Source organism: Dipodomys merriami, unplaced genomic scaffold, assembly GCF_024711535.1.
Source record: "Dipodomys merriami isolate MVZ:Mamm:240054 unplaced genomic scaffold, mDipMer1.0.p SCAF_70, whole genome shotgun sequence".
In the NCBI taxonomy this organism is placed as follows: domain Eukaryota; kingdom Metazoa; phylum Chordata; class Mammalia; order Rodentia; family Heteromyidae; genus Dipodomys; species Dipodomys merriami.
Genome location: NW_027206291.1, coordinates 2,395,348 through 2,418,178, shown reverse-complemented (window position 1 = coordinate 2,418,178; position 22,831 = coordinate 2,395,348). Strand labels below are relative to the sequence as shown.

The window sequence follows — 22,831 nt, the reverse complement described above, 5'->3', positions numbered from 1 at the left end:
GGCGGGTCGGGGCCGGCGCCTCCCCCGCTCCCGCGCTTTCCGCGGCCGGTCTGGCTGGAACCGCCCGGCCCGAAGCGGCCGCGGCTTCCGTCTCCGCTCGGGCCGAGCCCAGCTCCAGGCGCGCGCGAGGCCTACAGCGCTCCGCTCTTCCCGGCGGGGCTCGGCCGTCTCCGCGCGGCCCCGTGCGCCTCCGCGGGAGCGCGCGCGCGTGCGTCCTCCCGCAGGCCCCGCCCCGCGCAGGCCCGCCCCCAGCGCCCTGCGGCCCGAGCGCGCTCGGCTGCCTCCGCCGGGGGCGGGCCCGGCCGCTCGGAGCCGGGGCTGACGCGAGGACCCACGGCTGCGGCGAAGGCGGCCGCGGTGCGGCCACGGGGCGCGTTCGGCCCGGCGAGACCGCGACGGCGGCGGCCGCCACCGGTGAGTCGGGGCGGGCCCCGGCGGCGGGGGCCGGGCCGCGCCGAGCGCGGGCGTCGTTGGAAGTGGGCGGCGCGGGGCCGACCCAGACGCGGAGGCCTCGGGCCCCACGCGGCGGCTGGGCCGTCGGGGGGCGCTGGCCCGCGGGGCCCCGGGGCCCGAAGCGTCTGCGTGGCGGGGGGCGGGGCGGGGGACGCGGGCGTCCCGCGTCGTGCGGGCCCGGGGGGGGGGTAGGGCCTGGGCCTCCCGCTTCCGGGCGCGGACCCAGGCGCCCACCCGCCAGCCCTGCGCCCCGCCTGCCCCCCCTCCGCCTCGGTTTCCCCATCTGTGGGGTGCGGGCCCGCCAGGGCTGAGCTCCCGCCCCTCCCTCCCCCCCTGCGCTGGGTCCTGCTGGGGCAGCTGGTAACCCCCCCGCCCCTGCCCCCCCCGCCCCTGCTCCCCTCGCCCCTGCCCCCCCCCGCCCCTGCCCCCCCCGCCGCCCCCCCCGCCCCTGCCCCCCCCGCCCCTGCTCCCCCCGCCCCTGCTCCCCCCGCCCCTGCTCCCCTCGCCCCTGCCCCCCCCCGCCCCTGCCCCCCCCGCCGCCCCCCGCGCCGCCTCCGCCCCCGGGGCCGGCCTAAGCCTGCGCCCCGCACACTGCGCTCCCCGCCGGCCCCCGCCTGCGCCCCGTCCGCCCTCGGTGCCTCCTCGCCGTGGGCCTGGCCCGGCCCCACCTCCCCTCGGTCCCCCCCAGCTGCCCGCCTGGGTCTGGAGCAGGGCCGGACCGGTGCCCGCTGCCCGTGTCCGAGGGGGCGGCCCGGGGCACCCCGCGTCTCCGGGGCTGACACCGCCCTGCCCTCCTCCCGCAGGCCATCGCAGCACCCGCCCGGGCATGGTGCGGGGTCGGGCCCGGTGATGGGCAGCGCCACGGCGGCGTGACCGGGACCCCGACCGACGGCCGCCTTCGCCAGGACCCCGCGTCATGGGACGGCGCGGGCGCGGCCCCCGCTAGGCTCGGCTCCCGCCCCGAGCTCCCCCCGTGTACCCGGCCCGGCCCATGCGGCCCACGGGGCCCGCAGCAGCCGCCTGACCGCCAGCCGCCATGGCGGGCGCCCAGGGCTTCCAGTACCGGGCGCTGTACCCGTTCCGCCGGGAGCGGCCCGAGGACCTGGAGCTGCTGCCCGGCGACGTGCTGGTGGTCAGCCGCGCGGCGCTGCAGGCGCTCGGGGTGGCGGAGGGCGGCGAGCGCCGGCCGCAGGCCGTGGGCTGGATGCCCGGCCTCAACGAGCGCACCCGGCAGCGCGGAGACTTCCCGGGCACCTACGTGGAGTTCCTGGGGCCCGTGCCCGTGTCCAGGCCCGGCCCCCGGCCTCGGGGCCCCCGGCCGCTGCCCGCCAGGCCCCGCGATGGACCCCTTGAGCCAGGTGAGCCGGGGCCGGGAGGCCTGGCCCTGCCCGGCGGGGCTGGCAGGTGGCTGTGAAGATGGAGCCCTTCGTGGGAGGCACTGAGGGCAGAGCAAAGGGCCTGGGGTGGGAAGGCCCTGGTGGGGTTGGTGAGGATTCCTCCCCGCCTTAGCCGGTTACCGACAGTCACTGAGGCTATGCGCAGCCGCCGTGACGCCGCGGGGCCCTTGCAGAGCCCCAAGGGTCTCCACCGAGGCAGAGGGGGGCCGTCTGGGGAAACTGAGGCTGGGTTGCGGGAGGTGCCCTTGGTGTCTGAGCCAGTGTCTTGGGGGCTGCAGGCTGAGCGGCCGCAGCGCCGGCCCCTTGCCCGGGGCCTCTCCTGCACCCGGTCGGACAGGCTGGAGCGCCGAGGCGGCGGCCAGGCTCGGGGGCTCCGGACAGCGCATGCCGGGGGGCGGCCCGCACCAGCCCCACGCGTCCCCAGCCGCGCCTGCTGCGGGCCCCTCGGGGAAGGCCCCAGCTTCCCCCTTGCTATGGGGCCCAGCCACTCCGGGATGCACAGGCGTTCTCCGAGCCTCAGGCCGGGGCCTAGCCCCAGGCCCCTCCGCAGTTGCAGGGTCGAGGTGCAGAGTCCGATCCCCCCACCCCACCCCCGCGTGCTCTGGGAGCATGTTCTGTGCTGCGGGGCTCTCCGCAGCCTGAGGCCCCGCCTGGCCTTGCTGGGAGCGGCCTCGGGCCCTGGCCGGGCTGCCCTGCTGGGGCCTCCCCGCGGCTCGCGAGACCGAGCCAGACTGGACGGCTGCAGGTGGAGCGCCGCGGGCCCCAAGCCGGGTCGCCCCAGCTCTGCCAGGGAGGAGGGCGCGGGGCTCCCGCCTGGCTCCCCGCGTGCCCCCTGCGCGGGGACTTCCGGCCTGCCAGGCGCTAAGTGGCTTCTCCTTACCAACCCCCGGCGGTGGAACCTGTCCCGCGGCTCCCGCGGAGGCCGTGTGTCCGAAAAGGCCCCGGCCAGGCCGGGACGCCCAGGCGCGGAGGGCGGGGGTCTGCGGGACCTCACCCCAGATCGCCTCCTCCGCCCTGGGCCCGCACCCGCCGGGCGCACGCGCTGGGCCCCAAGGCCGCGGCCCCTAAGGCCGGCGCTCCCCCAGGCCCCGCACTCCCGGACCTGCCGGAACAGTTCTGCCCTCCGGACGCGGCGCCCCCCATTCTGCTGAAGCTGGCGGAGGCCTTGGAGCGGACAGGTGAGCGGCCGGCCGGGGGGGCCGGGGCGGGGGCCCTGGCCGGCCTGGGCGTGGGGCCTGACTCGGCCTGGCGGTGCCCGTTCCAGAGCTGGACTGCGAAGCCTACTGCCGGCCCGAGCCGCCGGCCCCCAGGACAGGTGAGGGGGCGGCCCGGGGGGCGGGCGCGGGCGGGCGCGGGCGGGCCCTGACCCTGCACCCACAGACTGGGCGCTGACCGACCTGGAGCAGTGGGACGCGGCTGCGCTGTGCGACGCCGTCAAGGGCTTCCTGCTGGCCCTGCCCGCACCGCTGGTGACCCCGGAGGCGGCGGCCGAGGCGCACCGGGCCCTGCGGGGTGAGCTTGGGGGGCGCACGGGGGGGGGAGGGCGGCGGGTTCCCGCCCGCCCCGCCTGAACCCCGGCCCTGTGTCCGCAGAGGCCGCGGGGCCCGTGGGGCCCGTGCTGGAGCCGCCCACGCTGCCCCTGCACCGCGCGCTCACGCTGCGCTTCCTGCTGCAGCACCTGAGCCGCGTCGCCGGCCACGCGCCCGCGCCCGGCTCGGCCCTGAGCGCGCTGGGCGCCGCCTTCGGGCCTCTGCTGCTGGGCGCGCCGCCCCCCTCCTCGGTGGGAGGCGTGTCGGAAGGGTGAGTGGGCGGGGCCGTGGGGCAGCCAACGGGCGGGAGGAGCGGGTGTGGGTTAGCGTGAGTGGGCGGGGCCGCGGGCGGGAGGAGCGGGTGTGGGTTAGCGTGAGTGGGCGGGGCCGCGGGCGGGCGGGAGGAGCGGGTGTGGGTTAGTGAGTGTTCGGGGCGCGCTCTGCCGGGAACTGAGGTTTGGCAGAGGGCTGAGGTTTAGGAGGAATTCCACTGTGAGGGAAACCAAGCCGGCGGGCGTCTAGAGGAAATGGCAGGGGGGGGGGCCCGGAAGAAGGATGGGCGGAGCTCCTGAATGGGCGGAGCTCCTAAGTGGTGCCTGAGGGGGAGAAAAGGCCGTGAGTGGGTGGGCGTGGTCTATCAGGTGGGCGGAGCTTGAAGGGCGTGTTCAGAGGCTCCATAGGAGGGGAGGTGCCGGTGGTTTAGTGAGTGGTTGGGGGCGTGACCCGGGAAGAATCTGGGTCGAGGGGAGTGGGGCGTGGTTACCCTTGTGTGGGCGGGGCCTGAGAGAAGCCCTCCTGTGGAAAAGGGAGGATGGGGCTTGTGTGGGCGGGGCGGGGCGGAGTCCCTCCCCCGGGGGCGTCCCCTCCTGCCACGCCCCGGCTGAGGCCCCGCCTCCCGGCCTCCCTGCCTCCCCTCCGCGTCCCCCCAGGAGCGAGTCTGGGCCTGACTTCCCCGCACTGCTGGTGGAGACGCTGCTGCGGGAGCACGTGGAGGAGCGGGAGGCCTTGCCCCCAGGTGACTCCGCGGCCGGAGGGGAGGGGGCGGCCTCCGGGCCGCAGGAGCTCACCGTGCCCTCCCCTGCCCAGCGCTGCCGCCCAAGCCGGCCAAGGCGAAGCCCGGGCCCGCGGGCCTGGCCAACGGGGGCGGCCCGGCCTCGCTGCAGGACGCCGAGTGGTATTGGGGCGACATCTCCAGGTAGGCGGCCGCGGGGGCCCGGGCGGCTCGGGGGGCCGGGGCCCTGCCTCACCCTGTGTCCCCCAGGGAGGAGGTGAATGAGAAGCTCCGGGACACGCCCGACGGCACGTTCCTGGTACGGGACGCGTCCAGCAAGATCCACGGCGAGTACACGCTCACACTCAGGTGCGGACGGGGCAGGGCCGCCGACCTCACCCCGCTTCCCCCCATGCGGGCCGCTGACCTCCCCTCCCCCCCAGGAAGGGTGGCGGCAACAAGCTCATCAAGGTCTTCCACCGCGATGGCCACTACGGCTTCTCGGAGCCGCTGGCCTTCGGCTCCGTGGTGGACCTCATCACCCACTACCGCCATGAGTCGCTGGCCCAGTATAACGCCAAGCTGGACACACGGCTGCTCTACCCGGTGTCCAAGTACCAGCAGGTGCGAGCGGTCCAGGAAGGCCTTGGGCCCCATCGGCCTCCTGCTGCCCCTGACCTGCCCTGTGTGCCCAGGACCAGGTGGTCAAGGAGGACAGCGTGGAGGCGGTGGGTGCCCAGCTGAAGGTCTACCACCAGCAGTACCAGGACAAGAGCCGAGAGTACGACCAGCTGTACGAGGAATACACACGGACCTCCCAGGTACTGGGGAAACTGAGGCTGGAGGGGCTGAAACCAGGAGAGTGTGTCCACTACAGCTGCAGGTCACAGCCGGCTCTGCACCCAGGCTGCTCAGAAAACCCAGGTGCCCGGCCATGCGGTTGTTAGTTTGCTGCTCAGAGCCAGTGCTTGCTGGGGAACTGCGGCCCAAGCGGCTGTTGCATACCTGCTGATGTTCAGAACCCACCCCAGGCCAGGGCCAGCCAGGCTGCCAGGCACACCCTCCGCACAGCACATCCTCACAGGGACGAATACTGAGGTTCCCCGCGTCCATGATGCAGAGAAACCAGAACTCTTCCACGGCTGGAGCCCGCGGGCCCACGTTCCCCACAGTGATAGAAAGACCCTGTGGTTAGCAAGGAGGCTCCGGAGGGAAGGGGTCTGGGAACTGAGTGTTGATGACAGAGTAGGAGTTCATTCTGTGTGTTATGTTCCCTGGTCAAGACTTGGAATCTGCCTTCCACCCTTCGAGTGGGGTCTGGGGGAGTCTCGGGAGAAAGGACACCTGTCCTCACCCCTCTCTCTAGGAGCTGCAGATGAAGCGCACGGCGATCGAAGCCTTCAATGAGACCATCAAGATCTTTGAGGAACAGGGCCAGACCCAGGAGAAATACAGCAAGGAGTACCTGGAGCACTTCCGGAGGGAAGGCAATGAGAAGGAGATGCAGAGGTGAGCCACCCCCCCCCACCTGACCTGCTGCCACAGAGGAGGCGGGGAGGAGTCCAGCCAGGGTTGGGGGGGGGAACGACATGGGCCTTGGGAGGGTGAATAGAAATTCAACAGAAGTCACTGAGCTGAGGCTCCCGCCCAGAGAGGGTTCTGGAAAAGCCTGCACTTGTCCTGCTCCCAGGATCCTCCTCAATTCAGAAAGGCTCAAATCTCGCATCGCTGAGATTCATGAGAGCCGCACGAAGCTGGAGCAGGACCTCCGGGCTCAGGCCGCCCAGAACCGCGAGACAGACAAGCGCATGAACAGCCTCAAGCCGGACCTCATGCAGCTACGGAAGATCCGGGACCAGTACCTCGTGTGAGCGGTGGGATAGGGCGTTGGGGTGTGGGACAGAGGGAGGGTGCTGGCCGCACTGCCCCCTGGGCCCACCCGCTCTGGTCTGCGCTTTTTGTCATAGAGTAGCCAAGGCTGGTGCAGAGTTGGGGCAACCAAGCCACCTCTGCCCAGGCCAGGGACTCCGACTGTGGCCTCCGGGCCGCAGCCTCTCCCCTGCCCTGCGGGCCCGGCCTCTGGGTGGGCACGTCTCACCCTCCTCCCCTCCCAGGTGGCTGACCCAGAAAGGCGCCCGGCAGAAGAAGATCAACGAGTGGCTAGGGATCAAGAATGAGACGGAGGAGTGAGCGGGCTGGGACGGGGGTGGGGGACAAGGGGAGGCGGGGGGAGGGGGGGATCGGCGGGGTGGTGGGCGGGCGCGTGGCCATGGCCGTGCCTGCCTCCCGCAGCCAGTACTCGCTGGTGGAGGACGAGGAGGACCTGCCGCACCACGAGGAGCGCACCTGGTACGTGGGCAGCATCAACCGCACGCAGGCGGAGGAGATGCTGAGCGGCAAGCGCGACGGGACCTTCCTCATCCGGGAGAGCAGCCAGCGCGGCTGCTACGCATGCTCTGTCGTGTGAGTGTCCCGGGCAGGCCCCGGCCCCGCCCTCCGGCCCCTGCCTGTGGGGGCCGCGCCTGCCCGCTGACCCCGCGTCCGGCCCGCAGGGTGGACGGCGACACCAAGCACTGCGTCATCTACCGCACGGCCACGGGCTTCGGCTTCGCGGAGCCCTACAACCTGTACGCGTCGCTGAAGGAGCTGGTGCTGCACTACCAGCACGCGTCCCTGGTGCAGCACAACGACGCGCTGCCCGTCACGCTGGCCCACCCGGTGCGCGCGCCCGGCCCAGGCCCGCCGCCGCCGCCGCCGCACGCCCGCTGAGGACCGGCCCCGGCCCCCGGCGCCGCCGCCACGCCCGGTGCCCCTCTCCCGCCGTGTTTACAGAGGCCCCGGCCTGGGAGCCCGTTTCTAAGCCATAGGCCCGAGGTGGGGCCAGGAAGGAACTTGGCCCGACTGCTGCCGAGAACCTCGGCTGTGACATTTGGGGCCGGGCGGGACCCGCCCCGCCCCGCCCGCCGGACCCCAACTTCCCCTACCAAGGCTGAAGTGAAACCAGCCGCTGGGGAGAAGCCCCCGACCCCGGGCGGGGCCCCGCACACCCTGGTCACCCTGACCCCCGGTCCCGCAGGCCTCGGTCCTGCCGGACCGTGCTGTACTTTTCTCCCCGGACTGTGACGCCCCATGTTTTCCTCCCTCGGGGCCAGGGCCCACTGCCCGACTCCGGCCGGTACGTTGTCACTGGTACGACATAAACCGTTGACCCTGGCGGCTGCTGTGTGTGGGAACCCCAGCGCCCAGGGGACCCTGAGCCCGGGCGGGGGGGGGGGCGGCCTGGAGAGGCCCGGGAGGAAGCCCGACCCAGGGCTGCTGGCGGGAGGGGGCCGAGGACGTGGGTTCGGGGCCGGCCTCCCCGGCCAGGCTCCATCTGCGCCGCCGCTCTGCGTCTGGGCCCAGCGCACCACGCACAGGGCTGGGAGGAACGGGGTGCGGGCCCGGGCCCTTGGCGCCCCGCGTAGCCGCTTGGGCGCCCGGAGAGCCGGTGCCACCCCGGAAGGGAGGCCGGAGGCCCCGCACTCGGGGCGCCCCAGGGACGCGGGCTCCTCTCCACGGGACTGACGGTCTGGCTCGGCCGGCCTTGGAGGGCGTCCCCGCTCTGCCCGGGCCCTCCGGGGCTCTGCTGCGGGGGCCCCGCCCCGTCCCCGGCGACTGCGGAGAAGCGGGCACGCAGGAGGCCGGCAGCAGCCCTGGGCACCCCCATCCCCCGGCGGAGGATGGCGCCAGCTGGGTCCCCACCCCAAGAACTGGGGAACGAGGACCCTCGACGTGCGCGCTCCTGCGGGGCCGACTACAGCAGGGACGTAGATCCGGGTTACCGGGGTGCCGCAAGGTCCCGCCTGGCCCCAGCCCCGCCGTCACCGCCTCTGAAGGCCCGCCCCGCACCGGGGTCCAAGTGCTGAAGGCCTCTGGAGGGGCGGGGCCGCGGGGGCGGGGCTGGCGGCGGAGATCCAGTCCCGGCCCGCAGCTCACCGGGGGCGTGGCTAGGAGGGGGCGTGGTCTCGCGGTGACGCGACTGGGTGGGCCCAGCGCGGGTTAAAGGCGCCTCCCGGGCGGCGGGCCCAGCCTCCGCGCCCCTGCCTCCCCGGCTCGGCCTCCACGCCCCTCCCGGCCTGCTGCCATGGCCTGGTTCCTCACCCCGCGGCTGCTCCCGCAGCTCCTGCTCCTGCTCGGGGTCCTCGCCGCGGCGCGGGCCGACTTCGTGGAAGCGATTTCCGAGGGGACGGACGCCTGCCAGGTAGGGGCGTCGGTGCCCCGGGCGGACGGCGGCCCCGGACCAGCGCCCGCGTCCCAGCGGGGCTGACTCCGGGCCTCGCTGCCCGCGCCGGCGTCCCGGGCCGGACGTCCGCGGGGTCCCCGTGGGTGAGGGGCGCCCGACCCGCCGGCCGGCCGCAGGTCCGGTAGGCCCGCCGCGGCCTCGGGGGCCCCGGGCGGAAGTGAGCGCGGCCCGGCGCTGCCCGCGGGAGGAAGGGCAAACACGGGGTGCGGGCGTCGCGATAAGGAGCAGCGGCTCCGGCGACGCCCCGCGCGGGCCGAAGGCGGGGCCGGGCCGCGCCGACGCGCACCTGCGGGGACCGGGCCGTCTCGGGGTGGCGGGCCTCGCTGGCGGGAAGTCTGCGGTTCCCCGGGGGGGAGGGGAGGAACTTCGCGGGAAGTCTGCGGCTCCCCGGGGAGGGCCGCGGCTGGCGGGAAGTCTGCGGTTCCGCGCGACTGGGGCTCGATCCCAGGCCCGGGCGCGGGGACTTCCCAGTCCCCCCAAGGGAGCCCGGGGCGCGGTGCCGCCTTCTCGGCCTCCGGGCTTTCCCGCCGCGCTCAGCCTCCGGAGTCGCCGCGGTGGCGGGCGCGGGGGGCGCGGGGGTCCCGCGGGCCGCGCCCCTCACCCTCTCTGCAGCCCCAGGGCTTCTGCCTGCGCGGCGCCCCGCGCGCGCGCTCGGCCGGCGCGGTGAACGTGAGCCTCTACTACGAGTCGCTGTGCGGGGGCTGCCGCGGGTTCCTGGTGCGCGGCCTCTTCCCGACCTGGCTGATGGTGCTGGAGATCCTCAACGTCACGCTGGTGCCCTACGGGAACGCGCGGGTGCGTGGAGGGCCGGGGGCGTGGGGGGGCGGGGGGCGGGGGCCGGCGACGCGGGCCGCCCTCACGCAGCGCGGGTCCCCAGGAGCGCAACGTGAGCGGCTCGTGGGAGTTCGAGTGCCAGCACGGGGAGCGCGAGTGTGCACTGAACAAGGTGGAGGTGAGTGGCCGGGGGCGGGGCGGGGCGTGGGGCGGGGCGTGGGGGCCGGGGGCGGGGCGTGTGGCCGGGGGAGGGGCGTGGGGGCGGGGGCGGGGCGTGGGGCCGGGGGCGGGGTGTGGGGGCCGGGGGAGGGGCGTGGAGGCCAGGGGAGGGGCGTGCGGGGCCGGGGGCGGGGCGGGGCGTGGGGCGGGGCGTGGGGGCCGGGGGCGGGGCGTGTGGCCGGGGGAGGGGCGTGGGGGCGGGGCGTGGGGCCGGGGGCGGGGTGTGGGGGCCGGGGGAGGGGCGTGCGGGGCCGGGGGCGGGGCGTGGGGGGCCTGGCCGGGGCATGGGGGGTCGGGGGAGGGGTGGGGGGGGCCGGGGCGGGGCCAGGGCGGGGCGCAGCTCACCCACGACCCCCCCACCGCCTCACCCCAGGCCTGCCTGCTGGACCTGCTGCCGCCCGACGCGGCCTTCTTGGCCGTGGTGTGTCTGGAGGAGATGGATGACATGGAGAAAAACCTCAGACCGGTGCGGGGCGCCCCGGGCGGGCGGGGAAGCGCGGAGACTGCTGGGGGCGGGCTGCGGGGAGTGGGGGGCTGGCTGGCGACCCACACACACCCCTTCCCCCTCAGTGTCTGGAGCTGTACGCCCCGAAGGTGAGCCCCGAGCAGGTCCTGGCGTGCGCCTCCGGGGAGCGGGGCACAGACCTCATGCACCGCAACGCGCAGCTCACCGACGCCCTGCAGCCCCCGCACCAGTACGTGCCGTGGGTCGTCGTGGACGGGGTGAGTGTCTGCACGGCGGGGCGGGCGGCCGGCGGGGACCCCCCCCTACTCCGCACAAACCCCGGCTCCTCCTTGCAGAAGCCTCTGAAGGACCTGAGCCAGCTCCTGAGCCTGGTGTGCCAGCTGTACCAGGGCGCGCCCAAGCCCGACGTGTGTTCTGCCGTGCCCGGCGCCCCCAGAGACGTGCCCCGCGCCCCCAGAGATGTCTGCCGCAAGTGACCACTCCTACCCGGCCCTCAAAACCCAGCCCAGAAAACCCCACCGCCAGAGCCAGGGCCCCGCCTCTCAGAACAAACGGTGCTAAATGTACGCTCGGAGGAGCCGGGGAGCTTTGTCTTGCGGTGATTTATTTCTTGTGGGGTGGAGCCTTTCCTCCCCGGAACCAGGCCTTGACCTCAGGGGCCCACCCCACCCCGCTGGGGACTGTGCCTCATTTGGCAAACCACAAAAACCTCCCAAGGAAAATGCTTTAAAAAAAAAATGGTTAGTTGGGGCTGGGAAGGTGTCTCAGTGGTAGAGGCTTGCCTTGCATGCATAAGCAAAAAAGAAAAAAGCCGGAAATGGCGCTATGGCTCAAGTGGTAGAGCGCTCGCCTTGAGCTGAAGAGCTGAGGGACAGCGCCCAGACCCAGAGTTCAGGCCCCACGACTGGACCCCAAAAAACAAAACAAAACAAAAGGTTAGTCTTGGGGCTTGGACTCAGGGCCTCAGCGCTGTCCCTGAGGTCTTTTGCTCGTGGCTGACCCTCTACCACTTGAGTCACAGCTCCACTTCCGGTTTTCTGGTGGTTGAGTGGAGGTGAGTCTCCCCGACTTTCCTGCCTGGGCTGGCTTAGAACCGCCATCCTCAGAGCTCAGAGTCGTGTCTAGGAGTTTGTGTGGCAGAACAAGGATCTGTGCCTTCAGCAAACACCCCCAGCCCTGGGAGTGGCTCCCACAGGGACAGGAGCCAGTGGGGTTGGAGGGGGACTCTAAGGGTGACAGAGCTCCTCCAGGAAAGAGGAAGTGGGGGCCAGGCCTGGCCATGAGTAAGATCTGGAGCTGGAATCCCCGCCCGAGGCTCCGGGACACGTGCTGAGTGTGGCTTCAGACCACGAGGGTCCCAGAGAAGCTCGGGTGAGCTCCAGCCCCTTGGGCGCAGACCGGGACTCCTGCTCCGGTGGTTAAAGGCAGCCCTAGTGGGAACACAAAAGTCTCACAGCTTCTGCCCGGGCTCCCGTTGCCAGGAGGCTGAGGCTGGAGGATCGCAGGCCCAGGCACGGGAGGCCGGCCTGGGCCGCAGACAGACACAGCCCACCAGACGGCCCATCTCAACCAAGAAGTGGCAAGAAAAGCAAAACAGAGGAGGCAGGTGCCGTGGCTCACACCTGAAATCCTGTTACTCAGGAAGCTGAGATCAGAGAGTCAAAGATGGCAGCCAGTCCGGGCTGGAAAGTCCGGGAGACTGTTAACCACCAAAAATCCTTGAGTGGTGCTGTGGTTCAAGTGATAGAGCACCAGCCTTGAGCAAAAAGAGCTCAGGGACAGTGCCCAGGACCCTAGTTCAAGCCCGACAATCACCACAACAAATTTCAGGATGGTTGGGTACAAACAGGCATTTGCCTCACTGGTTAGCAGAGTGGGTCACTGGTTAGCAGAGTGGGTCACTGGTTAGCAGAGTGGGTCACTGGTTAGCAGAGTGGGTCACTGGTTAGCAGAGTGGGTCACTGGTTAGCAGAGTGGGTAGCGGGAAGGACCGGCACACAGGATGTTCCCAGGAGGGACGCAGGTGCCAGGCTGCCACATGGCAGACACTGCCTGCCTGGGTGGGAGGGAGGGAGGGGTCCTGTGTCCCCCTCACCCTACCTCTGCAGCTGTGGCTCCAGCCGGCAGGCGTGGGAGGGGAGCGAGGTTGGAGATATCCAGGCTGGGCACCCAAGAGCCCTGTCCAGTGAGTGTCCACCCGGCCCCCTCCAAAGCAGAGCAATGGAGGCACCGGGTCCCAGGACAGGCTTGGGTAGGATTGGTCATGGTTGCACATTTGCATAAATGGAAGGCTGCTTGGGTGGGCGTGGTCATGGATGTATAATGAGTACATTTCCTATCCATCATTGTTACCCCTTTTGTTTTTCCCCTACCATCCCTTCCCTCCCATCTCCTCCCATCTCCCCCCACACACACACATAGTTAATGTTGATAGGTGCATCACCACTCTGCTCTGGTGTGTGCTTGCTCACAATCCTGAACTCACGGCCCAAGGGCTTCCTGGAGCTTTTCCACTGTGGCTGATTCTCTACCACTTGAGCCACAGCTCCATTTCTGATTTTTGGGTGGTTAATTGGAAATGAGTTTTATGGACTTGGGCTGGGAAGGTGGCTCAGTGGTAGAGCGCTTGCCTTGCATGCCTGAGGCTCTGGGTTCAATTCCTCAGCACCACATAAGCAAAAAGAAAAAAGCCGGAAGTGGTGCTGTGGCTCAAGTGGTAGAGCGCTAGCCTTGAGCTGAAGAGCTGAGGGACAGCGCCCAGGCCCAGAGTTCAGGCCCCATGACCGGACCCAAAAAAAAAAAAAAAAGTTTTATGGACTTAACTGCTCAGGCTTGCTTTCCATTTGAATCCTCAGATCTCAGCCTCCTTGAGCTACCAATGCCCAACTTTATTTTTTTTTTAAATTTTTTTTGCTCAAGGCTAGCACTCATCACTTGAGCCACAGCTCCACTTCTGGCTTTTTCTGCTATGTGGTACTGAGGAATTGAACCCGGGGCTTCATACATGCAAATCAAACACTACCACTAAGCCACCTTCCCAGCCTTTTTTTTTTTTTTAATTTCTTAAATGCAGATATACCAAACAGTATTATTAATTAGTAGTAGTAGTATTTTGCACTCCTGGGGTTTGAACGCTGGGCCTTGAATTGGCTGGGCTCCAGCACTCAGCCATGCCCAGTCCTAGCCAGAAATTTACTGGGCTGCCGTGGGATGATCATGCTGTGACCCCAGGCTCCAGTCAGCCCCATCTCCAGCGCGAGGCTTCAGTTGGTCTCTGCAGCCCGGCGGGCCTCCGCTGGGGAATAGTACTGATTCCTGCATGGCCTCCCAGGGCCCAGGGCTTAGCCTCTTCACAGGACACCTATCTTCCCGGTGCTTCCTGCAGGGCCCTTTAATCCCAGGCTGTAAAGATTCTTATCGGGATCACAGCTTAATCACCCAGGCCATAGAGATGTTCTTTGCTCCCAGAATCTGAGGTGACTGTGGCTTTTAGACAAAGCTACCTGTGAGCCTAGAAACCTCGGTACCCAGAGACCCTCAACTCCCCCCTCCATTTCCATTATTTTTCTGTATTCCCTTGCTCATAGTTAACTGCTATCTCACTCTCTAAATTACAATTAAAAAGAGCTGGCCACTAGGTGATCATCCAAGCTGCTCGGGAGGCAGAGGGCTGAAGGCTCTCAGTTCGAGTCCAATCCAGGCAAAAGAGATTAACAGACCCAGCCAGGAGATCTGGGGATAAAGGAGCCGCCCCCCAAGGCCCGGAGTTCAAACCCAGGACCGCCACCTCCGCACTGATTTGCTATCTGTAACCCACAGAGCCCGCACGCGGGGCAGAGGTCAGAGCCAAGGTCGATGTCTAATCCCCCCCACACACCCCGGGAGGCGCCGCGGACTCCGACTTCCGCCTCCCGCAGTCGCGCAAACAGCGGCCCACGGGCCCACAGCCAGATGTGGAAACCCGGCTGTCAACCAGACGCAAGAGCGCGGTGCTTGGCCAGGATTGGGCAGCTCAGTGTAGTGGGCGGGGCCGCCCTCCGGGACGTCGCTCTGCCACTGACTGGCACTGCCGGCAGGAGTGTGGCGGCGGCTACCTCCGGGCGAGCGCAGAAAGAGGCGGGGAAATAAGGTCAAGGCGTCAGTAGTGCATGCGTGATGAATCGCTAAGCGATTGGTCGGCCCGTCCAGGAGGCGTGTCCCAGTTTGGGCACGGTGGAGTTCTGCGATGGTCGGCGATTGGTTGATTTGGTTCTGGGACGGGCGGGAGAACGGCCCGTGGTTGGTCAGCGCCGGTGCGTGTGGTCGGTCTCGCTCGCGATTGGCCGGGCCGGGCCGGGCCGGGGCGTCACTCGGGCTCCCCGGCCGGCGGCGATGGCGCAGGGCGGCTGGCGCTGGGTGCGCGGGCTGTGGCTCGCGGGGCGGCCCCTGTTCCAGGGCCGCGCGCTGCTGCTGACCAACACGCTGGGCTGCGGCGCGCTCATGGCGGCCGGCGACGGCGCTCGTCAGGCCTGGGAGATCCGCGTCCGGCCGGGGCAGAGGGTCGACCCGTGGCGCTCAGGTGAGCACGGCTCGCCGACTCCCGGGCACTCCGGGAGCCTCAGATCCGGGAGACCCCCGTGCGCACGGGGCGCGGCGCGGGGCGCAGGAGCGGGGGACGCGGGCGGGCGCCCCGGGGCGGGCCGGGGCGGGGGACCGCCCGCCTGGCCGGCCCTCACGCACTGCGCCCTCAGCCCGCATGTTTGCGGTGGGCTGCAGCATGGGCCCCTGCCTGCACTACTGGTACCTGTGGCTGGACCGCGTCCTCCCCGCCGCTGGCCTGCGCGGCCTCCCCAACGTGCTCAAGAAGGTGCTGGTGGACCAGCTGGTCGCCTCTCCCCTGCTGGGCGCCTGGTACTTTCTGGGTAAGAAGCGCCTCGGACCTGGGGCTCTGCCTCTCCTGGCGGGGTGGGAGGCCTCCGGGGCCGGGGGCCGGAGCCAGCCGGGACGCCGGGCGGAATCCGACACAGGCTCGGGAGAAGCCGCGGCCTGGCGGGGGCACGACGGGGACTGACGGACGGGAGGCCGCGCGAGGCCCCGGGGCCTGGGCGCGAAGCGAGGCGGAGCTGGCCGGGCCGAGCCGCTCACCGCACCCGGTGAAGGAGGAGGGACACGGTTTCCAGCGGGGCGCCTCCCCTGGCCGCCCCGTTCCCGCTCCCCTCGGCCCGGACCCCGGTGCCTGGGAGGTCCAACCGCCCCTACTCCGACTCTTACTCTTGGTTTCCCTCCCAGGCATCGGCTGCCTGGAGGGCCAGACGCTGGAGGAGAGCCGCCGGGAGCTGAGGGATAAGTTCTGGGAGTTCTACAAGGTGGGAGTCCCGCCCCCAAGACCCCGCCCACCGCCGCCCCACCACTCCCCTCCCACTGTCCTCACAGGTGCTCCGCCCATTTTAAGCCCAGGTCCCTCCCACCAGCAGAGCCACGCCCCTCTGGGCTGCCGGTCCCGCCCCGAGGCGCTGACCACGCCCACCGCGCTGGCAGCCCCGCCCCGAGGGGCCGTCCCCTCTCTCCCCCCCTCCCTCCTCACCCTCTGCCCCGCTGCGTCCCGCAGGCCGACTGGTGCGTGTGGCCCGCCGCGCAGCTGGTGAACTTTCTCTTCGTGCCGCCCCAGTTCCGGGTCACCTACATCAACTGCCTGACGCTGGGCTGGGACACGTACCTGTCCTACCTGAAGTACCGGGTGAGCGTGCGGGCCGCCCGCTGGGGCGGAGGGCGCCTTCCCGGCGGAGGTGCAGCCTGCCCCGACCCCGCGGGGCGCGTGGGGGGCGCGGGGCAGGCGGGCGCCCCCGCCAGGCCCCTGACCCGCCCTCCTGTGCGCCCAGATCCCCGGGCCCCTGACGCCCCCCGGCTGCATGGCCCTGGACTCGCGCGCAGACTGAGCCGCCAGGCTGCTGCTGGGACCCGCCCAGAGCCCCGACCAGGATGGGGTTCTGCGCCGCCTCCGGGCCGCACCAGGACTCCACGCCTGAACTGAACCCAGCGTCCAATACGTCGGTCTTTGCACGGAGTCCGTGACCGCGACATCGCCAGCCCAGACGCGGGCGGGACTGCATGGCCGCCACAGCCCACCCTGGGTAGGACCAAAGCAAGGGGAAGCCGCCCCGAGCACCCCAAGCTCGGGACCAGGCCGGGCAGCCTCCGGCCTCCCAGCGCTGCAGACTGTGGGACAGCCATTAAATGCTCTGATTCCGAATCCTGTGTGGGGAGAGCGGTGGGGGCGGGGCCTCCGCGGGGGCGGGACCTCTGGAGTGGCAGCAGGCAGAGCCGCGCATTGGAGTGGCCAGGGGGCGGGGCCAGGCCCCAGAGCGGCAGTGGGCGGAGCCGCTGCAGTGTGGCCATTGGCCAGCCTGGCTGCTTGTGGGGGCGTGGCCCCGCCGGTGGGTGTGGCTGCTGGAGGGGGCGGTGCCGAGCACGCACCAGAGCGCTGCGTGGTCCATTCGCTTTATTGGGGGTTTCTGTAGTGTCATGACATCTTCAGGGGAGCAGGGGCGCACGTTGGGCACTCGTGACACCAGAACGGGTTCGGGGAATGGGACAAAGTGGTGGACAGACCCCCCCCAGCACCCCACCCACCCCAAAAAGGAACCTGGGAGAAGCGCGGCAGGTGGCCTCGCCCGAAGGAGCCCGGAGGCCGCGGCCCGGCCACGCGCCTGTCGCCCTCAGCCGGCTCTGGGGTGTCATCCGGCCCCTTCTTCACAACCGACGACTGTGCTGGGGTTAGTAGGAGGGTGAGCGGTGACCACGACACGCCACGGCAGCGGGGTCTTATGTACAAGGGGCGGGGCGGGAGCCGGACCCTGGGGACACCGTCAATAAATAAATAGCTACAATAATAAATAAGGGGGGGCCGGCGGGGGGGGTCCAGCCCGGGGGGCCGGGCCTCAGCAGGCGCAGTCCTGGTGCGGGGGTGCCTGCTGGTCAGTGAGCTGCGGGCCCTGCTTGGCCCCGGTGACCGCGGGGTCTGCGGTGTCCAGGGACTCCGACATCTTCTCGCAGATGACGTCCACCAGGCGCTCGAAGGTCTGCTTCACGTTGATGTTGTCTTTTGCACTTGCCTCAAAGAACTCAAACCCTGTCGTCCAGAAAGGGAGGGAGTGACACCACCGCCCCTCAGCAGGAGCCACCCCAGCCAACCTGCCCCGGTCAAGGCTCTGACAAGTCCTGTAAAAAAGCTACATCTGGTGGGGTCAGCAGTTCTCATCCTCACCCGTCCCGCCGCACCCCAACATGCTCCCCTCTGTACCCAGGAGCCTCAGCACCTGGCTGAGACCTCACTTCTGACCTCTGCACAAAAGCCCCTAAAGTGGGGTGGCTGGTTTTCTGCATGGTGAACTCCTACACATCCATTAAAACCCACCTCAGCTGTGTGGTGGCTGGTTCGCCTGTCTGAATTGGTGCCATGCGTGGGGCCTCGGAGTGAGTGCTCCGGGTCCCCAGTTTCCCCTTTTCCTCCCCCTAGGGGTCCTGGCTGCCGGGCACTCACCGAGGTGGTCAGCCAGCTGGCGGCCACGCTCTGAGGACACCACCCGCTCCTCCTCCATGTCACACTTGTTCCCCACCAGCAGCACCTGGGCATTGTCCCAGGAGTAAGTCTTGATTTGAGTGGACCTGAGGGGCCAGGAATGGGGGGGGGTGAGGGCCTGGACCCGGTTTCGGGGTCCCACATTGATGCTGGTGTTGAATGTGAGACACACACACACCACCACCACCACCACCCCCCTTGCACGTCAGCACTGCTGCACGTGGCTGGACGGCGCTGAGCCCGCAGGGCACGGCCCTCGTGGCCGGCAGGCTCACCAGTCCTGCACGGCGTTGAAGGACTCCTCGTTGGTGATGTCATACATGAGGATGAAGCCCATGGCGCCGCGGTAGTAGGCGGTAGTGATGGTGCGGTACCTCTCCTGCCCAGCCGTGTCCTGCGGGGGGACGGGGGGCAGCCAGGGGGTCACCTTCATTCCAAGAACCTGGGCCCTAAGACTCAGGGAGCCTGTCCCGCGGGAGCCGCGCTGGTGGAGTCACCGCAGAGGAGCCTCTGGGGGACCAGGCCTGAGGGAGCGGCGGAGAGCAAGGGAAACCAGGGCTTAAAGCCCTAAATCGGGAGAAGCTGGGCGTGGAGAGGTACCCCGGCGATCCTAGCACTCAGGGAGCTGAGGCTGGAAGACCACAAGTTCAAGGCCAGCCTGGGCAACAAAAGCCAACACTTTTAAAAATAATGCGCCGGGCTGGGAAGGTGGCTCAGTGGTAGAGTGCTTGCCTCCCATGCATGAGGCCCTGGGTTCAATTCCTCAGCACCACATAAACAGAAAAAGCCAGAAGTGGCGCTGTGGCTCAAGTGGTAGAGCGCTCGCCTTGAGCTGAAGAGCTGAGGGACAGCGCCCAGGCGCAGAGTTCAGGCCCCACAACTGGCAAAAAAAATAATAATAATAATGCGCCCGTGGCTCCCGCCTGTCATCCTAGCAGCTGAGGAGGCTGAGATCTGAGGACCACAGTTCAAAGCCATTCCGGGCAGGAAAGTCCGTGAGACTCTGATCTCCAATAAACCACCCGAAAACCTAAAGCGGTGCTGTGGCTCAGGTGGTAGAGCGCCCGCCTTGAGCTGAAGAGCTGAGGGACAGCGCCCAGGCCCGGAGTCAAGACCCACGATCCTCAGCAAACAAACCGACATCAAAACCACCTAAGCACGCAGCCGAATCCCCGTCCTCTCAAGAAAGAGGACGCTAAGAGAAGGGGCGGCAGGGAGGCCAGGCCTCGCCCCGCGGCGCCGCAGGCCCCACACCCGCCCGCCGGGGCACGCACCCAGATCTGCAGCTTGATCCTCTTGTCGTTGCGGTAGATGGTCTTCACCTTGAAGTCGATGCCCACGGTGCTCACGAAGGCGGGCGTGAAGGAGTCGTCCGCGTAGCGGAACAGGAAGGACGTCTTGCCCACGCTGCTGTTCCCGATGATGAGGATCTTGAACATGTAGTCGAAGTTCTGGTCCGCAGACTCCTTCTGGCCATAGCGCGCGTCGGTGGCCGAGGCCATCTGGGGGGGCGGGGCGCGCGTGAGGGCGGGGCGCTCCGCGGGGGGCCAGGGAGGGGGAGGGGAGTCCCGCCCGCCCCTCCGTAGCTGCGTCACGTGACCCCGGCTGGGCAGGCCCACACGTGCATGAGCCCACACGCGTGAGTGTGCACACCGGCGCCTTCACGCAATTCCTGAGGGGCAGGGGCCCCGCGCGTGGGCTACTGTTGCCCCGCGGAAATGAGGACTCGCTGGGGCTTCCGTGCGCGCGCACTACGCGTGCATTCCACCCGCAGCCCATTACATGCATATGGGCTACATACACACGCGCGCGCGCGCGCACGCCAGCGCGCGTCCCCGCGCCGGGCCCCGCGCACGGCGTCTGCGCAGGTCTGCCCGCCGCCGGGCCCGCGCGCCCCCGGGTCTAGACCCCCGGCGCCCCCGCAGTGTCCGCGCGGCCCCGCGGATGGCGGGGCGGGCAAGCGCGCACACGCGTGTGCACAGCGCACGCGCACGCAGGAGCCCCGCGCGCACCGCTTCCCCGCAAGGCACGGGCTCCCCTCCCCCTCCGCCGCAGAGCGGAGCCCGCGGGGTGCGGGGGGCCGCGGATCAGCGCGCGAGCGGGCGGGGGGCGCCCCGGGCGCGGCCCTTCGCACCCCGCGGCCTCCGCGCCCTTCGCCCCCGCGGCCCGCAGCCCCCGCGCCCCGGCCCGCCGGCCCCCGCCCCCTCCAGCCTATCAGTCAAATGAAGGTTATGCAGGTGCCCGCAGCCTGCGCCCCTCGCGTCGCCCGGCGCTCACCTTGCCCTGCTCGATGCGGCGGTAGCGCGGGGCGGCGGCGGTGCGAGGACCCCGGTGAGCGGACGCGGGGCTGCGCGGCGGCGGCGACGGCGGCGGCGGCGGCTCGGGCCCCTGCAGTCCGCGGTGACGTCCTGCAATGAGCGGGGCGGGGCCTTACATGCAAATACAGATGTGACGCAAACGGGGGCGGGCCCGCTCCGGAAGATGGGCCACAGACGCGCTCCCAGGCCTCGGGGGCGAGGCTTCAGAGCAGATTGACGCGCTGGGGAGGCGGGGCCATATGGGCGCATCCAATAGTGTGGGGGAGGCTTCCGATCCCGCTCCGCGTCTCGTCCGCTCGGGGAGGCGGGGCTGCCCATCGCCGGTTCACTGGCTTCAACGCTCGAGCGGCGGGCCACCCAGCCAATCAGCGCCGTCATCCTGGCCAATCAGGGCTTTCAGGAGTGTGAGAGGCGGGGAGCCTGAGCCCAAGGCTAAGCCGGGCTTTGCAGGGTCCAGGCCGGGGCAGGCCGGTCCCAGCCAGCCCGGGCCCCGGCCTATGGGCCGCTCGCTCCCTCCACTACCGGCAGTACGGCCTGAATCCCCCGAATACGCCCCGCTTTCCGAGACGAGGAGCTGTGGCCCGAGAGATGCTTTATGCTCCCCCCGCCCCCAGGTTATAGTGTTAAAATGTTTAATTGAGGGACAAACAGGAGGGGTCGGGGACCCCCGACCAATTAGCGACGAGTCACGCCCCGGGGCGTGGCTTGAATAGCCCTCCTCCCCCTTTCCAAGTTGTGAGGATACTGACGGGGCGCCCCCTCCCCGGCCAAGAAGGGGCTGGCGGCGCTGGGCGCCTCCCTCCCCTGCGCCCCTGGCCGGGAAGGGCGAAGTGGGGGTGCAGAAGAACCGGGGAGACGGGAGAGGCCGCCGAGCCCTCCTCCACAGGGTGGGGGGACTCACACCGGGGACCGCCACGCAGGACAGGCCTGGGGATTCCCTGCAGACCGCGGGGAGAGGTCCGAGCTGGGGGCGGAGCGCGGGGACGGCCGCCCGGCCCCCCTCCCGGAGGCGCGGAGCCGCTTCTACAAAGCCAAGGCCTCTCCCCGGCTCGGCTAGCAAAGGCCCCGAGCCCCTGCCGAGGGTCGGAAATTCAGACAGAAGAAGAAACCCGACGCGAGCCTCTGCCCGCGGCCCCCGAGATCCTCGGACCGCGGTTCAAAGCCAGCCCGGGCAGGAACGTCCGAGACGCTGAGGGCTCTTTAGCCAGGGAAAAGCCCCCCTGGAGCTGTGGCTCAAGTGGTAGAGCACCGGCCCGGGCCTGGCCCACGCACATGCACGCGCGCGCCCGCCTGTGGCCTCTCCAGTCGGGAAGGGAACCCTGCAAGCTCAAGACCTGGACGCCCGGAACGGCCTGTGTGACACGCAGCGAGGCCCCGTGTGGACGCCCCGGTGCCCGCGGCAGTGGGGGCACCGAGGGTCCCAGGCTGGCGTCGGGGCGCCCCAGAGCCCCACATTTAACCACTGTCCCCCCCCCCGCCCCAGCCAGCGGGGCCGCCAGCACTTCCTCCTTCGGACACCAGGGAGCGCTGCTGCGGCAGATTTGCCTTGCGCGGGAACCAGCGCTCCGTGCCTCAGTTTCCCTTCCGTGAACCGTGCTGGCTTGGCTTCTCCCCTCCCTGCCTGACCCTGCTGGCTAGGCCTCGTCACCCGGGGACCTGGGACTCCACAGAGGCCTGCGCTTGTCACGCACGGGGCCGAAGCCCAGGTCCGCCGCCGTCCCACGGGGAGAACCCGGCCGTCACACGGTCACCCTGCAGTCAGTCCACCGGCCGGGTGCCGGCCAGGCTCAACTCCCCTAACAGGCGGGGAAACAGGTCCAGAGCCCTTTGTCCAGTGTTCAAGCTCCGTGGACAGCAGTTGCATCGTAAGGGCCGTGACAGAGCCGCAGCCGGAGGACACCGGCCAGGCCGCGCACCCCAACGCAGAGGACCGGTCCGGAGGAGCGCGAGCCTGGCCGCAGGGCCTGGAGCTGAGGGGACCGGATGGTGGGCCCCGCCCAGCGCGCCAGCCCCGCCCAGGCTGTTGGCTCCACCCTTTCCTGGATCCAGTTACTCACCTGGCCCCGCCCGTGTTCTAGACCCCGCCCACAGCGCCAGTTCCGCCCAGCTCAGGACCCGCCCATCTATTTTGGCCATAGTCCTGAGCACCTCCTCTCCGCCCGCGACACAGGCCCCGCCCCCTCACAGGCCACTCCCACTCGACATCACCCCTTCTAGACCACGCCCCCTCAATAGGCCACGCCCTGGTCTCGTGGCAGGGCGGATACATGGGCGTGACATCATGCAGGGGCAGGGCGTGGGAACCCTTGGCTGCCCAGCGCACGCGTGCGCAGGTGGAGGGGATCTATACTATCGGGGTGCCGTCGCCCTCCCAGCGGGGTACAGCCCTGCAGGGCTCCCGCCTCTCCCAGTGCGCCTAGGGTCCAACAGAGAAACAGGCCTGCGGCGCTGGGCTCCGCCTGGGCTGTTTGCCCTCCAGCGCCAAGCTTAGCCGGAGCGGCGGGGTGGGCGCCGCTGTGTCCTGACGGTAAACTGAGGCATGGACGCAGCGACACTCCCGGACGCAGCCATCCCTCCCCAGTCCCCGCACCTGGGGGGCCTGGGGCCCCGGATTGGGGGGCGCTGGGCTGGGAAGGGCCTGGGGACGTGTCCCAAGCCGCCAGCCATGCGGGAGGGGCGCGCGGCCCCCGGGGAAACTGAGGCCTGGCGGCCTCGTGGGCGTCCCTTGTCCCTCGCCCCGAGAGCGCGCCGCGCCATTGCTTTCCAGGCAGACGCCTGACCCGGCCCTGACCCTGGCCCGGGGTCACGGGGCTGCTCCTGCGGGGTGTCTGCTCGAGTCAGGGA

General features: G+C 70.0%; 4 protein-coding genes across 5 annotated transcripts; 3 read left to right on the top strand and 1 right to left on the bottom strand.

The window, feature by feature from the left end:
• The first annotated feature begins 312 nt into the window (after positions 1-312).
• Positions 313-7,583, top strand: Pik3r2 (phosphoinositide-3-kinase regulatory subunit 2). 2 transcript variants are annotated; one of them, XM_070008225.1, is made up of 16 exons: positions 313-414; positions 1,257-1,811; positions 2,936-3,028; positions 3,115-3,165; positions 3,231-3,362; positions 3,443-3,650; positions 4,309-4,394; positions 4,466-4,574; positions 4,641-4,739; positions 4,814-4,994; positions 5,072-5,191; positions 5,737-5,879; positions 6,061-6,237; positions 6,485-6,556; positions 6,663-6,833; positions 6,923-7,583. In XM_070008225.1, the coding sequence occupies exons 2-16, from the start codon at positions 1,490-1,492 to the stop codon at positions 7,137-7,139; spliced, it is 2,181 nt and encodes a 726-aa protein (XP_069864326.1). In that variant the 5' UTR covers positions 313-414; positions 1,257-1,489; the 3' UTR covers positions 7,140-7,583. The 2 variants fall into 2 exon arrangements, with proteins under 2 accessions (XP_069864326.1, XP_069864325.1); XM_070008224.1 differs by having other exon boundaries at positions 314-414; positions 5,066-5,191.
• Positions 7,584-8,425: 842 nt separating this feature from the next.
• Positions 8,426-10,696, top strand: Ifi30 (IFI30 lysosomal thiol reductase). Its single transcript, XM_070008227.1, has 6 exons — positions 8,426-8,610; positions 9,265-9,447; positions 9,530-9,604; positions 10,019-10,111; positions 10,216-10,368; positions 10,447-10,696. Exons 1-6 carry the CDS (start codon positions 8,494-8,496, stop codon positions 10,585-10,587), a joined length of 762 nt encoding a protein of 253 aa, XP_069864328.1. The 5' UTR covers positions 8,426-8,493; the 3' UTR covers positions 10,588-10,696.
• A 3,750-nt stretch (positions 10,697-14,446) lies between these two features.
• Mpv17l2 (MPV17 mitochondrial inner membrane protein like 2) lies at positions 14,447-16,340 on the top strand. The gene is made up of 5 exons (XM_070008229.1): positions 14,447-14,669; positions 14,842-15,012; positions 15,380-15,456; positions 15,699-15,827; positions 15,970-16,340. The coding sequence occupies exons 1-5, from the start codon at positions 14,483-14,485 to the stop codon at positions 16,024-16,026; spliced, it is 621 nt and encodes a 206-aa protein (XP_069864330.1). The 5' UTR covers positions 14,447-14,482; the 3' UTR covers positions 16,027-16,340.
• Positions 16,341-16,572: 232 nt separating this feature from the next.
• Positions 16,573-20,056, bottom strand: Rab3a (RAB3A, member RAS oncogene family). Its single transcript, XM_070008228.1, has 5 exons — positions 19,947-20,056; positions 18,944-19,171; positions 17,945-18,063; positions 17,631-17,755; positions 16,573-17,219 (listed from the first exon to the last, which is right to left on the bottom strand). Exons 2-5 carry the CDS (start codon positions 19,169-19,171, stop codon positions 17,029-17,031), a joined length of 663 nt encoding a protein of 220 aa, XP_069864329.1. The 5' UTR covers positions 19,947-20,056; the 3' UTR covers positions 16,573-17,028.
• Positions 20,057-22,831: the final 2,775 nt, after the last annotated feature.

Excerpts from the sequence above, each read along its gene's own strand:
- Pik3r2 (XM_070008224.1), top strand. The coding sequence starts at position 1,490 with ATGGCGGGCGCCCAGGGCTTCCAGTACCGGGCGCTGTACCCGTTCCGC. Across the intron at positions 3,166-3,230 it reads GCCGCCGGCCCCCAGGACAG|ACTGGGCGCTGACCGACCTG; the intron begins GTGAGGGGGCGG and ends CTGCACCCACAG. Across the intron at positions 6,834-6,922 it reads TGCTACGCATGCTCTGTCGT|GGTGGACGGCGACACCAAGC; the intron begins GTGAGTGTCCCG and ends TCCGGCCCGCAG.
- Ifi30 (XM_070008227.1), top strand. The coding sequence starts at position 8,494 with ATGGCCTGGTTCCTCACCCCGCGGCTGCTCCCGCAGCTCCTGCTCCTG. Across the intron at positions 8,611-9,264 it reads AGGGGACGGACGCCTGCCAG|CCCCAGGGCTTCTGCCTGCG; the intron begins GTAGGGGCGTCG and ends CCCTCTCTGCAG. Across the intron at positions 9,448-9,529 it reads TGCCCTACGGGAACGCGCGG|GAGCGCAACGTGAGCGGCTC; the intron begins GTGCGTGGAGGG and ends GCGGGTCCCCAG.
- Mpv17l2 (XM_070008229.1), top strand. The coding sequence starts at position 14,483 with ATGGCGCAGGGCGGCTGGCGCTGGGTGCGCGGGCTGTGGCTCGCGGGG. Across the intron at positions 14,670-14,841 it reads GGTCGACCCGTGGCGCTCAG|CCCGCATGTTTGCGGTGGGC; the intron begins GTGAGCACGGCT and ends CTGCGCCCTCAG. Across the intron at positions 15,013-15,379 it reads GGGCGCCTGGTACTTTCTGG|GCATCGGCTGCCTGGAGGGC; the intron begins GTAAGAAGCGCC and ends TTTCCCTCCCAG.
- Rab3a (XM_070008228.1), bottom strand. The coding sequence starts at position 19,171 with ATGGCCTCGGCCACCGACGCGCGCTATGGCCAGAAGGAGTCTGCGGAC. Across the intron at positions 18,064-18,943 it reads GGATCAAGCTGCAGATCTGG|GACACGGCTGGGCAGGAGAG; the intron begins GTGCGTGCCCCG and ends GTCCCCCCGCAG. Across the intron at positions 17,220-17,630 it reads CCAGCTGGCTGACCACCTCG|GGTTTGAGTTCTTTGAGGCA; the intron begins GTGAGTGCCCGG and ends TCTGGACGACAG.